The following is a 12,785-nucleotide window of genomic DNA, read 5'->3' as shown; positions in this document are numbered from 1 at the left end:
GTCAGCGTGGCTCCTCTCAGGTACAGGGGAACACAGCTAACTTGGAATTTAGGGTCTTCTACTTCAGAACCTGTGGCAATGCAGGCCTCTGCGGTTGGCCTTTGCCCTACATGTTGGAAAAAGAGCCTTGCTAAGCGAGTCGATGGAGTAACCAACAATCGTGAGGCAAATGTTTAACCTTCTAAAGAAAACAAACCTTTTTAAAGAAGTTGAACCTAATCAGTACCGAGCCACTGCAAACTAATGTGCTATTTATAAACCTATCCTTAGAAGCAAATTGTGGAAGAGTGATTACACTCTTTGCCACCCAGTAATTCGCATTAGCAAACATGCCCTGTTTGGAACGTCGGGCAGCTCAGAACGCTCCTCTCATGCATCCTGGTTTTCACCCAACACCCCAGCTCGGGGCGCCGGCACCCCATTTACACAAATGCGCACTCCTGAATTACCGCCCGAATGCCTCCTCACCTGTCTCCTGAGAAGGACCCCAGGCCCGAGTTCTTAGGAGCACAAAAACTATTAGAAATCACTCTTCCTGGAGAATTCCATAGGAAAATTCCTGCTCCTTCAGGACACGCAGAGGTAGCCCTCGTGTTCTGATTGGGATCTGGTAAGAACCAGGCTCACGGAATCCGGCAGGTATCGCCAAGGAGGGAAAAGGAAGTCACTGGCGTCTCAGAAGCAGGTATCACAGTGAGTGAACGGAGGCTCCAGCAATACAATCCTCGGCTCTGGAGGTCACTTGGCTGTTTCAGAGCGTGACCAACAGCCTCTTTCAGTAAGACCCTGGGCTTGTGCAGAGGGATGCTGAACCGGTTGAGGAGGGGAGAGGAGGAAGACTAGGAAAGGCATTACAGGGATGCACACAGACACTGAAGAATCAAAGCGTGCAAAGCCTTGGGATCATTAAGAGAGCATACAAACAGGACGGAGGGAAGCCCAGGGCTGAACGCAGTGACCAGGGAGGTCACCTGGGACAGGGAGGGAAGGCTTGCAAATAAAAACTGCACTCCTGAGACCTTGGAGGTCCCTAATTAGTCTTACACCCCAACACTTCGTGCACACCCCCCAGTCCTTTATCTGGGCTGAAGCGCTGGGAACACCGAAGAAAGAACAGGAGCGCCCAGGCTTAGCCCTGGGGGTCGGGGCCCACATTCCACATGGGTTTAGAATGAAAGGAACAGGAGGGGAACGGTGCAGTTCCCAAGATGGCTTTCCACAAAGTTGACAAAATACATCCCAACCCACACACCCGGCCCCTGTGAAAGGGAAAGCAGCCGGTTGCTGTAGTTCTGAATTCAATGCCAAGTTCCTTCTCTAATGCTCACCCGGAGTGTCCAGCAGAGGGAGTCTCAAGGAGGCACTTAATAAAGAGAAAATTGTTTCATTTTAACACTCCATAGACAGTGGGAGCATTGACGGCAACCCCCTCCCATAGACACAGACGAACAATGAATGCCCGACATGGGTCCTCCTAAGCATGCCACAGAGCCACCGGCTCCCTCTATTCTGCGTGGTGGAGCGATCAGAAATTTGGTTTTGTTTTGTCGAATGGCTAAATGGACCTTGTGTTCTTCCGAATCAAAGAGGAAAGCCCCTGGAATAACATCTCTCTGTTGCCTTCTAAACAGCCCCTTTGTTTCCAAGAGAGTCTGAAAAAAAATATTTACAGTCCATAGGTTATTTACAGCCTCGCTATCCAGGGCCTGACTGGTAACTTTATTCCACCCAGAAACCTAATTCATTTGGAGCCCTGGAACTAATAACAGATTTTCTTTTCAGATAAGTTTTTTTTTTTTTTTTTTAATCTGCCTCTTACAACAAAGATAAAAAACTATTAATGCCTTCCCTGTCTCACTCGCCACCCCTGCTCTCTGGATTTATAGAAGGATTAAAATCGCCTCTCCTCACCCCTCCTCTCTCTGCTTCTCACAAACCTTCCCCCCCCCCCCCCCCAGCCATTCGTTATTTCATCCACAGAACCTCTGAACAAAACCGAAAGGAAGCCAGATGGACGGCCGCTGCTAAAAAGTATGTAAAAGGCTGCTATTCCAATGATTTCATGAGAAAAACATTTTCACGATGAAAAGATTGAAAAATCAGGCCCACTTGGGTTTTAAATTCCTCCTGCTACCAGCACACACACAAAACACACCGAAGTGTAAAAAAAAAAAAAAACACACACACAAAAAACTTAGTAGTTGATTCTTGGTTTGATTCCTGGCTGGAAACTGACAGAACTGACTGAAGAAGAAAAAAAAAAACGATCGGTAGGGAGGGCAGGGAAACGAAGCGCTTTTGCCCTGCGTTTTCTTTCTTCCCAAAGACCGTCCGACCCGGCGCGAGGACCCGGCGGCGCCAGGTGGAGGTGCAGCGCGCAGAGCCCGGACCCACCCGGGGAACCGTCTCCCCAACTTGAAAGCCCCAAACTACGTTTTCTCTTTACGCACGTCGATGCCGGGAGATGTGAGATTTCAGTCTATTTCATTGTTCTGCCCGGGTCTGACCCGGACTTTCCCCCCCTCCCCGCCCCCCGGACCCCCTTCTCCTCACCTGGCCCCGCGCATTCCGACCCCACAGGCCCCCAAACCCGCGGCTGGCGAAGGATAAAGGCGCGCGGGTGGGAGTGGAGACAAATGGAAAGGGAGCTGCGAGGACCGGGTGGAAAGGAGATCCTCCTAAAGGTAATCTTCGGGGGGTGGGGGAGGAAAGCTACACCCATCCCCTTTTATCTATTGCAAATACATAAAGCGCATCATCAGGGGATCCGTCTTTGCCAGGCGCCCCCTCCCAATTTCTTTTCTTCGGGCGCCAGCCCAGCCTCGCACCCCCGCCCCCTCCACCTTGGAAATGAGATCCTGTTCCATTCCGGACCCCGGCTCGTTTTGTGGGCCGGGGAGGGGGTAGCGGGGAGGGGATGGAGGAGAGGGGTCCGAGCCGGTGGCGCCCGGGGGTGGGGCGCGGGGGCCGGGCGCCGGGGCTGCGGGCCGGGGGGCTGCCCGGCGAGGGGCCGCGGGCAGAACAAAGCTGCGGGGGCCGCGGGCAGGCGAGCGGGCCGGCGGGCGGGCGCCTCTTACCTTCGTACACGGGGGCCATCGGGGCCGGGGTGTCCGCGATTCATGGCAACGGAGAAGGGATCGCGGCGCGCGAGCTCGGCCCCCCCAGCCTCAGTCGGAATCTGCCATCTTGAGCCTGTGTCTCCGCTCTCGGCGCAGCCGGGGCCGCCGGCGCCCGCATCACCGCCTCCCTGGGCCGGCGCCGGGGGTGCGAGCCGGGCGCCGCCGCCGCCGCCGCGGCCCGGGCCCTGCGCGGGGCTCCTCCGGGGCGGCCGGGGGGGCGCAGCGGCGGAGGCCGAGGGGCCGAGCGGCCGCGGCCCCCGAGCGGGTCCGCGGTGGGGCGGGAGCCGGGGCGGGCAGCGCGCGGCCAGTCCCCGGCCGGAGCTCAGCTCAGCATGGCTGTGTGTGGGGGCTTCGGCAAAAGTTGCACGGGAGGCGGAGGGGCGGGCGCAGCCGGGAGGAGGGGCGGGGGGCGGGGGCCGGGGGGCGGGGAGCGGCGGGGTGCGAGCGAGCGAGCCGGGGAGCGGAGTCCGCGCGCAATCGAGCGCCGATGGCACGGATGCGAGGCGGGGAAGGCCGAGCCGAGGGCAGAGCGGCGGGCCCGGCTGGGGGGCGGGGCCGTGTAGGGGGCGTGGCGTGACCGGGGGCGTGGCCACCTCGGGGCGTGGCCGAGCCGAGGGCAGAGCGGCGGGGCCGGTCCGGGGGGCGGGGCCGGTCCGGGGGGCGGGGTCGGGCCGAACAGCAGCTGCGATTAAAGGGAGCGAAGGCGGCTGCAGAGGGCGAGGGGTGCACACAGGTCCATCTGGACTGGCGAAGGGGAGCCGGTGGGCCCGGAGAGCAGCCAGAACTTTGCGCGTCTGTGCGTGCGCCCTGGGGCGGGAGGGGGCGCGCACTGGAAGGGGCGCCGCGGGCTGGCGGAGTGGCTCCCTCTGTCGCACCTGCTCGGCGCTCGCTCCCTGACCGAGGTGGGGAAGGTAGGAGCGAAGGAGTGGGCGCGGGCTGTCCTCGGAGGGAGGATGAGTGAGTGAGTGGAGGAGCTTGACATCCGTAGGAGAAAAAGGAAAGAAAATATAAAATAAAAAGAAATGCATAGCAGGTCAAAGATGCAGAAGCCATTCCTGCTGTGGACGCGGGAGGAATGCAGCGCGCGGCGGTGGCTGAGGTCCTGCGGGAACCTGGTTTCCACGTCGTCCTCACGCCCACAGGGTCCTTACAAAGCTCTTCCATCACCTGATGGTCCCCGCCGACCCGTTCGCAGGCCTCTGTCCTTCTCCGCGGAACCTTCCCAGGCCTCTGCTTTCTCCCATCCAGCCTTCAGCTGAACCTTCTCCAGACTCCCAGTCCAGGTTCCCTTCCGCAGGCCCTGCTGGATTCGGTGACAGGACGCACTGCCATGGCCTTCACATTAAGAAGAGGAGTCTCCTGGGAGGCAGTGCTTTGAACACTGTGGATGGTGACAACAATCATTCATTAAAGAAATTCAGTAGATGGCAATCAGCTTTAAAAAAATGAAATGTTTCAGAAGAAATATTAGGAATATTACCTTTAGTAAGGGTAACTGGTTGCATAAATCTCTTGTTTCAGTTATATATACTGGACAACCATACTGTATGATGATGTGAAGTATATTTCCTAATACTGAACGTCATGGGTGAAAAAAGTTTAAAATCTATGCTTGGGGGTGTATAATAATGATTTCTAATATGGCACTACTTTCCTAAAATTCAAACCCCTTATCATTCTCAACCTCCATACCCTAGGACTCCACCCTCCCCAAACTCCTCAAAAAATAAAGAATAAAAACAAACAAAAAAAGACAAGCCCTTTCATACATCTTTCTAGTTGTGTTAGTGGCACATCTTTCCTAGTTCATATCTGGATGACCTTAGACTCGCCATCTTTCTTGCCCCCATATGCAATGCTACTCTTCCTACTGCTTCTCTCAGCCTGCCATTCACCTTTGCAGGTTCCTAGAAACCATAGCTAGAACAGGACTCAGAGTTCTTCTGGACCAGTCCTATTCTTTTAAAATGGAAGAAATGAGGCCCAAAGAAATGAAATAGAATGCCCAGTGTTACATAGTATTAAGCCGAAGGGTCACATCTCTTGGCTCCCACCCTGGTGTTCTTTGCTTCACACCATTCATTCATCCCTTCCTTTCTGTCCCCCCTGCCATCCTTACCCGGTCTCAGCACCGTTCACACAAGCACCGCCACCCTCCTGACACAGTCCTGCCCACGCCAGGCTCCTGTTCATCTGTGACAAGGACTCAACCTCTGCACACACAGCTGGGGTTACTGGCTCCTTGGCTCTTAGTCAAGGCGGGCAAGCCCTGACTTACCTTTCCAAGCACATGAGTTCAACAAGTCTCTGCCTCTCCAGCCAGACTGGTTTACCTGTGGTCCTCTGCCAGCCTCGGCCACCCGGGCCTCTGTTTTTGCCCAGGCTACTATTTTCCTACCAATGGGGCCTTCTCCGTCTTCGCTCTTTAACCAGATTATACCTGTGCCCAAGGTAGCATGGAATTAAGACAGACTTGGGTTCAGATCCCAATTCTTGCACTTAGTAACTGTGTGAATTAGTCAAACTGCTTAACTTCTCAGACCTTCTCAATTATAACGAGAATAGTAATAACGTGTTTTTTTTTTAATTTTTCTTTATTGATTAAGGTGTTACATATGTGACCTTATTCCCCCATGAGCCCCCAGTAATAATGTTCTTTTCTTGTACTTTTCTTGTACTTTTCTTGTACTCTATCACAACCTTGTCGATCTAAGAAATGTCCAAACCTTTTCTTTGTGTTTATCTGAGTCAAACTGATGACATATCCTGGGGATCAAGATCTCAGATACTCTGGAGAATAATAGTTTTGTAGTTTCTTGCATGCATCTGAAATTAAGAAGGGAGCATAAGGAAGATTATAGGGAGGTGGGAGAAAGCCAGGTGGGGCTTGGATTACAGGATAGTTTACAGTTAACCAGATTAGGTGCTCTCTTGAGGGTGAATGCCTCTTCCTGGGGTATTACTTCTGGCATCTCAAAGGTGTGTTAGCCTTTCCTACATGCACAAGAACAATGGACAGGGCTGGCTTAAAACTTGTCACTAAAAAAGTTGCAGGCCTGGGGTGTGCCTACCCATCATGACCAGCCCAGGTAGAAACTTCTGATCAGCTCACCCTGCGAGGTTACTTCCCATAGACCCCCCCTCCCCCAACACACACACACCTCTTGTTTGTCCACAGCCTTTACCATTAAGGCATTATCTCTCTTCCCCTTTCCCACGCTGCACGACAGAACCTTCTGCAATGCTGGAAACGTAACAACCTGTGGCTGCTGAGCACACGAAATGTGGCCAGTGTGACTGAGGAACTGAATTTTTCATTTTTAATTGATTGTCCTGTGTGGCTAGTGGCTACCATGACTGGATAGTGCATGTCTAACCTGTAAGCTCAGCCAGGGAAGAACCCGTGCTGATCCTGCTTGACATCGTATCCCAGCCGCAAGCACACTGACTGGTGGCTGGTAGGCACTGCACAAATATTTGTTGAATGAGTGATCGCTGCCTTTTATTGCATGCTCACTTGCGCCAAGTACAACACTAGGAACTGGATGTAAGTAATGTGGTATAGTCAGGCCGCCCCCCCCCCCCCCCCAGCTCCTGAGGCGGGATTAGATCTGGGTTTGCATAGAGTGCTCAATAAAAGGTGGTTATTATCACTAGTAATACCTCCCAGTGGCCATGGCCATCCAACTGATTTTTATTCCTTCTTCCTCTAGGCTTCCAGAGCAGTTCCTGCCTGTCACACCTCTGTTGTCCCATGGCACACCTCAGCTTAGATGGCAGACTCTCCTCTGTACCCGGGCCCTGTCCCCGCAGCTGGCCGGCAGCATTTGGGCCAGGCCCATGGCATTCTTGTTTGGATGTCCCTCAGCTCAGGGCCTGCACTGAGCAGTGTTCAATAGTTGCCTCTAACTTTGTCCAGCTTCTGCCAAGCCATGAGTTTCTTTCCCTTTTTCAAACAATCTTTATTGTTGAAAGTATTACATATGTCTCCCTCCCCACCCCCCCATTGACCTCTTTCAGCCTGCCTTTCACCCCTCCCCCATCTTCCCCTAGACCTTCAGCACACTGTTGTCTGTGTCCATGGGGCATATATGCATATACGTCTTTGGTTGATCTCTTCCCACCCACCCACCTCCCCCGCCTTCCCTCTGAGGTTCCCCAGTCTGTCCCATGCACCTTGAGTTTCACTCTCAGGCACACCACACTGACATCTGCTCTCAAAATTCATATGCTAAAACCGCAGCCCCCAGTGCCTCCGCAGGTGCCTGTTTTGGGAAGTAGGTTCTTTAAAGAGGTCATGAAGTTACACTGTCATGGGGGTGGTGGTGGGGCTAATCCAATATAGCTGGCGTTCTTGTAAGAAGAGAATTAGAACACAGAGACCCAGAGGAGAGGCCGTGGGAAGATATGGGGTGAAGGCAGCTGTCTGTGAGCCCAGGAGAGAGCCCTCAGAAGAAACCAGGCCCGCTGGTCCTTTGATCTCAGACTTCTCGCTTCCAGAGCTGTGGCTGTTGAAGCCGGGCTGTCTGTGACGCGGTATTAAGGCAGCCCTAGCAAACTAACACGCCCCACAGGAGGTGAATTAACATAAAGGAAAACCATGCCCTTGGCAGGTCGCTCAGGCGGTTGAGCATGGTCCCATGCACCAGGAGGCTGCTGGTTTGATTCCCAGTCAGGGCACATGCCTGGGTTGCAGACCTGATCCTTGGTTGGGGTCTGTGTGGGAGGAGACAGATAGATGTTTCTCTCTCTCTCCCTTTCTCTCTCTCTAAAAATCAATCAATAAGAACATGTTAAAATGAAGAAAGAGCAGAGACCGGTTTGGCTCAGTGGATCGAGAGTCGGCCTGCGGACTGAAAGGTCCCGGGTTCGATTCCGGTCAAGGACATGTACCTTGGTTGTGGGCACATCCCCAGTGGGGGGTGTGCAAGGGGCAGCTGATCCATGTCTTTTGATCATCGATGCTTCTAGTTCTCTGTCTCTCTCTCTTCCTCTCTGTAAAAAACGAATAAAAATATATATATATTTAAAAAAAAAGAATAAGAAAGATCACCTGTGTGAACGGAAAACATCTTGAGAGTGGCCTCCAGAGAAGAGGGTGTCAGAGAAGCCCCCACCTCTTCTTCAGCCCTCGGTGACTACAGCTGTACCGGTGTATGTGCTGCTCCATTTCAGTAAAAGCATTCAGCCAAGCCCCAGCTGGTTTGGCTCAGTGGGTAGAGCGTCAGCCTGTGGACTGAAGGGTCCGGGTTCGATTCCGGTCAGGGGACACATGCCCTGGTTACGGGCCCGGTTCCCAGTAGGGGGTATGTATGAGGCAGCTGATCAACAATTCTCTGTCATCATTGGTGTTTCTATCTATCTCCCTTCTTTGAAATTAATAAAAGTATGTTTTAGAAAAAAAAAGACATTCAGTCGAGCTAGCATACTTGGCATCACACAGGTGGGAAATGTTACTTAAATGAATTTAGATTGTTCTGGTCATGAATTGGCAGGTTGAGCACGCCTATCTGACTCCCCCCAGTGACTGCAGCTGAGGGGAGCAGGCTCTAAACCCAACAGTGAAATAGCAGGGAAGGAGAGTGTGAGGGTGGGAAGGGAGAGGGGCGGAGGCAGAGCCCCGAGGAGCTCCGGTGTGGACAGTATGGGAGAGGAGAAAGGACTTCCTGTGGAGGGAAGAGTGGGAGGGAGAAGGATAACCTGGACAGAATGGTACGAACAGAGCAGGGCGGGGACCTTGGGAAGCGCGGCGTGCTCAGCAGTGCCGGTTCTACTGGGAGGTCGCGTCACATAAAGCCCGTCAGGAGGCGTTATGTATTGAGCACCGGGGATTATACGTGAGTGACTCTGGTGGTACTAATTTGAGGGAAATGGTGTTCTTAAATTCAGCCTGAGAAGAATTTGCAGCGTTTGGAAGTTGGAGATGGGAAGGTGAGGAAGGTCAGGGAGGCACCAGAAGAGGGCGCTAGAGAGTCTGCTCTCTCCCCTTCCCCAACGCCCCCAACCTCCCTGGATATTACTTCTGGCATCTCAAAGGTGTGTTATTCTGTCCGAGATGCACAACAACAATGGACAGGGCTGACAAAAGAGAGCACAAAATTTGGCTAGAGATGGTGGTATACACTGCCATTTATTTATTTATTTATTTATTTATTTATTTAAAATATAACTGAAACTTGTTTGGCTCAGTGGCTAGAGCATCGGTCTGCAGACTGAAAGGTCCCAGGTTCGACTCCGGTCAAGGGCATGTATATTGGTTGCAGGCACATCCCTAACAGGGGATGTGCAGGAGGCAGCTGGTCAATGTTTCTCTTTCATCGATGTTTCTAACTCTCTATCCCTCTCCTTTGCTCTCTGTAAAAAATCAATAAAATATATATTGATTTCAGAGAGGAAGGGAGAAGAAGAGAGAAACATCAATGGTGACAGAGAATCATTGATCGGCTGCCCTTTGCATGCCTCTCACTGGGGATTGAGCCTGCAACCCAGGCATGTGCCCTGACCTGGAATCGAACCGTGATCTCCTGGTTCATAGATCTAGGCTCAACCACTGAGCCACGCCGGCTGGACGCATTTTATTTATTTAATGCACCCAGGAGCACTTAGTGTTCTGAGAAGTTTACAAATATCAACTTATTTAATACATTTGATCTCTTGCCCAACAAGGACTTCTCGGTTGCCAAAGCACTTTTAACTGCCGTGTGCTGGAGAAACAATAGCAAAGGCAGGAGAACTGGACAAGATTTAGTAGCCATCTATGCCAATCACCTCTTAGTTGCCTTTCTATAAAAGGGCTCGAGCAGTAGGTTTCTCAGGGGTTAGCGGAGTCAGCACGGGGGAGTTTTGCCTCATTTCAAGTTCATTTTGCTCACGGGACAAGTGACAGAGGCTCTCCTTCATTTATGCCTGTAGTTGGGAAACGGCACACACCACAGTCTCTTCAGGGCCCAGGATGGGGGTACTTCTCTCCGGTGGGTCTCCGCAGGTGAGCATGTCCTTATATTCTCAAGGTGTTCATGGGACGGTGTCTGTGCAGCTTGTGGCTTACTGGGACTTGGCGTGTGCTGCCCTCATTTTCCTGCCTGGTGCCCTTTTCTGCGTCGGCGGATCCTGGGGTTTTGTCTTTGAAGGATGTGCCTGGGGGAGGCAGGTCACTTTTCAGAACGTCTTTCGAGATCACACCCCTCTCTTGGTCTCTCCATCTGTGCGTCGGTTTACGTCTCTCTTTTTGACCGTGATATAGCTTTCTGTCTCTTCCACACTTACTTCTCCTCTGCCTCCTTTCCCCCTTTTACAATTCTGCTTCTTCACAAGTCATAATACAGTCCTGCTTGTTTTAGTTATTCCTAAGAAATTACTGCAAACTTCTGAATTAAACCTTTGATTGGCTTAAATGATGCATTTTAAAAACAGACCGCGTCAATTCCTGCAGGAACGCTGAAGTAGCAGCTGCGGGGGTAGGTATGACACTGATGAGGATGTGGATGAGGAGGCACTGCATTCAGATGAGGAGACCAGTGCAGCTCTGGCTCTGAGGGCGGAGCAGAGCAAGTGGGGCAGATGGAGGGAGTCTGATTGAGGAAGAGGCGGCCTTGGAGGGGTTGCACTGGCAAGATGTGGGGAGAGGGGGCATCATTCATTGTCTGCTTCTACTCCTGGGAGAAAAACAATCAGAGGTCTGATCGGGGATACAGGAAAGGCAAAGGGAGGCCAGAATGGCACTGGGCAGATAACCCCGCAGGCAGCCTGTGAGTGTGAGAGAAGCCAGATGCAGGGGCCGGGAAGGTGTGTGTGTGTGTGTGTGGCGGGGAGGGTGGGGGTTTGGTTGGAGGTTGTGGGAACGGGAGGTGAGGATGGGTTTGCACGTGAGAAGCAGCTCAGAGAAGCGTTCCAGCCCAGCAGAGAAATGTGTGATGACGGGGGTGGGTCATAGCCTGCTCTGCCTGACGTGCAGTCCAGGTGGAACTTGGACACGCTAGGCAGAAATGGCACAGAGAGAAGCTTTACCTGAGAGTGGATGGAGAAAGGAGAGTAGACACAGGAGAAGTCTTTTATTATTTTTTTAAAAAATATATCTGTATTGATTTCAGAGAAGAAGGGAGAGGGAGAGAGAGATAGAAACATCAATGAGGATAGATGCATGCCCCCTACTGGGGACCGAGCCCACAACCTGGGCATGTGCCCTGAGCAGGAATCGAAGGGTGACCTGCTGGTTCATAGGTTGATGGCCAACCACTGAGCCACACTGGCCAGGCAGGAGAACTCCTTTAAAAGTTCGTTAAGGCAAGCTGAGCCGGCTCGGTGATGAAGCGGTGGGCCTATCCATGTCTGCGTGGTGTACATTTGTACCGTGAAGTGTCCTCCCTCTGGCACCGGAGAGCTCGCCCCTATGTGGCAGCACCTAAAGGGAGGTTATGGTGACGGCAGAGGGCTGTTAGCACCGACGCTTAGCTCTGACCTTGCCAGTGACCTCTGCGATGCCAAGTCCAGTGCCCCTTTTTCAGTCCCTGTCCTGCCTGACCTCCAAACTAACATCAGACACTAATCCCTTCATTCTTCTTGGATCAAGCCCCTCCCTTGACTTTTCGTAATGATGAACTTTTAAATTCCCCCTTCGGCGTCCCTGGTTATTGCTTCTCTCTTCCTTGTTTTCACCAAGAAATTCAGTTCATCCCGTATTCGTGACTGCGCCCCATGTGTGGGATTCTGCGGCAGGAACGGAGTGGAAAAGGGAATACGCCACAGCCCCTGCTTCCCAGGAGCTCAAGTTCAAAGCCGTCAGGTGGACTCTGCCTGGTGAAGAGCACAACTCAGCCTGATGCGTGCGGCAGAGGAGGAGGCACCTGGCCAGAGCGGGCACAGAGGCTGCTGACCAGGAGATGTCTGCAGGAGGGAGGAGAAGGCGTGTCTGCGCCCAGAAGCGTGAGTTCTGGCAGGGGGACAGCGAGGAGGAAGGCAGGCATACAGGATCTGTAGGAAGCCACCATATTGCTCAACACGAAGGACAAGGCTCAGGCAGTGGTCGGGGATGTGGCTGGGGACGAGGCCACACCAAGGGTTTTGTACTTTATTCTGTGTTCACCAGGTGTGGGGGGTAAATGAGTTCAATTTAGATTTTTGTTTGTGTGTGTGTGTGTGATTTCTCTTTGTCAATCCTCACCCGAAGATATTTTCCCATTTGATTATCAGAGAGACATAGAGTGGAAGGGAGGGGAAGAGACAGAGTGAGAGAGAAATATCAATGTGAGACAAACCCAGAACCCTTCAGTCTGAGGACCGGCACTCTATCCACGGAGCCAAACTGGCTAGGGCAGTGGTCGGCAAACTCATTAGTCAACAGAGCCACATCTCAATGGTACAACCATTGAAATTTCTTTTGAGAGCCACATTTTTTAAACTTAAACGTCTTCTAACGCCACTTCTTCAAAATAGACTCGCCCAGGCCGTGGTATTTTGTGGAAGAGCCACATTCAAGGGGCCAAAGAGCCACATGTGGCTCGAGTCCCAGCTTGCCGACCACTGGGCTAGGGCAAATGAGTTCAATGTTGAACCTGTGGAGGTTAGGATTCCTAAGAGATTGTCAGGTAGGGATGCTTATAGGAAGAGTTTGGGTCCTTGGGTGACCTACAGGGGCTTCCTAAAGATGCAGATTCCTCAGGCAGAACT

General features: G+C 52.5%; 1 protein-coding gene across 3 annotated transcripts in view; it reads right to left on the bottom strand.

The window, feature by feature from the left end:
- The window catches only part of HIPK2 (homeodomain interacting protein kinase 2), a 174,028-nt gene extending 170,541 nt beyond the window's left edge, over positions 1-3,487 (bottom strand). For 2 of the 3 annotated variants that reach the window (XR_014796121.1, XM_084896732.1), the window contains exon 1: positions 3,078-3,487. Coding sequence is in view for 2 of the 3 variants with exons in the window: in XM_084896732.1 (XP_084752858.1) it covers positions 3,078-3,096 (19 nt within the window). In the remaining variant the exon portion in view is untranslated. The remainder of the gene's footprint in view (positions 1-3,077) is intronic. The other variant, XM_084896733.1, reaches the window with a different exon arrangement.
- Between the last annotated feature and the right edge of the window lie 9,298 nt (positions 3,488-12,785).

The sequence above is a fragment of the Pipistrellus hanaki genome, assembly GCF_964339955.1.
Source record: "Pipistrellus hanaki genome assembly, chromosome: 10".
Taxonomy (NCBI): domain Eukaryota; kingdom Metazoa; phylum Chordata; class Mammalia; order Chiroptera; family Vespertilionidae; genus Pipistrellus; species Pipistrellus hanaki.
The sequence above is the reverse complement of the archived record's forward strand: the minus strand, read 5'-3'. Positions and strand labels throughout refer to the sequence as shown.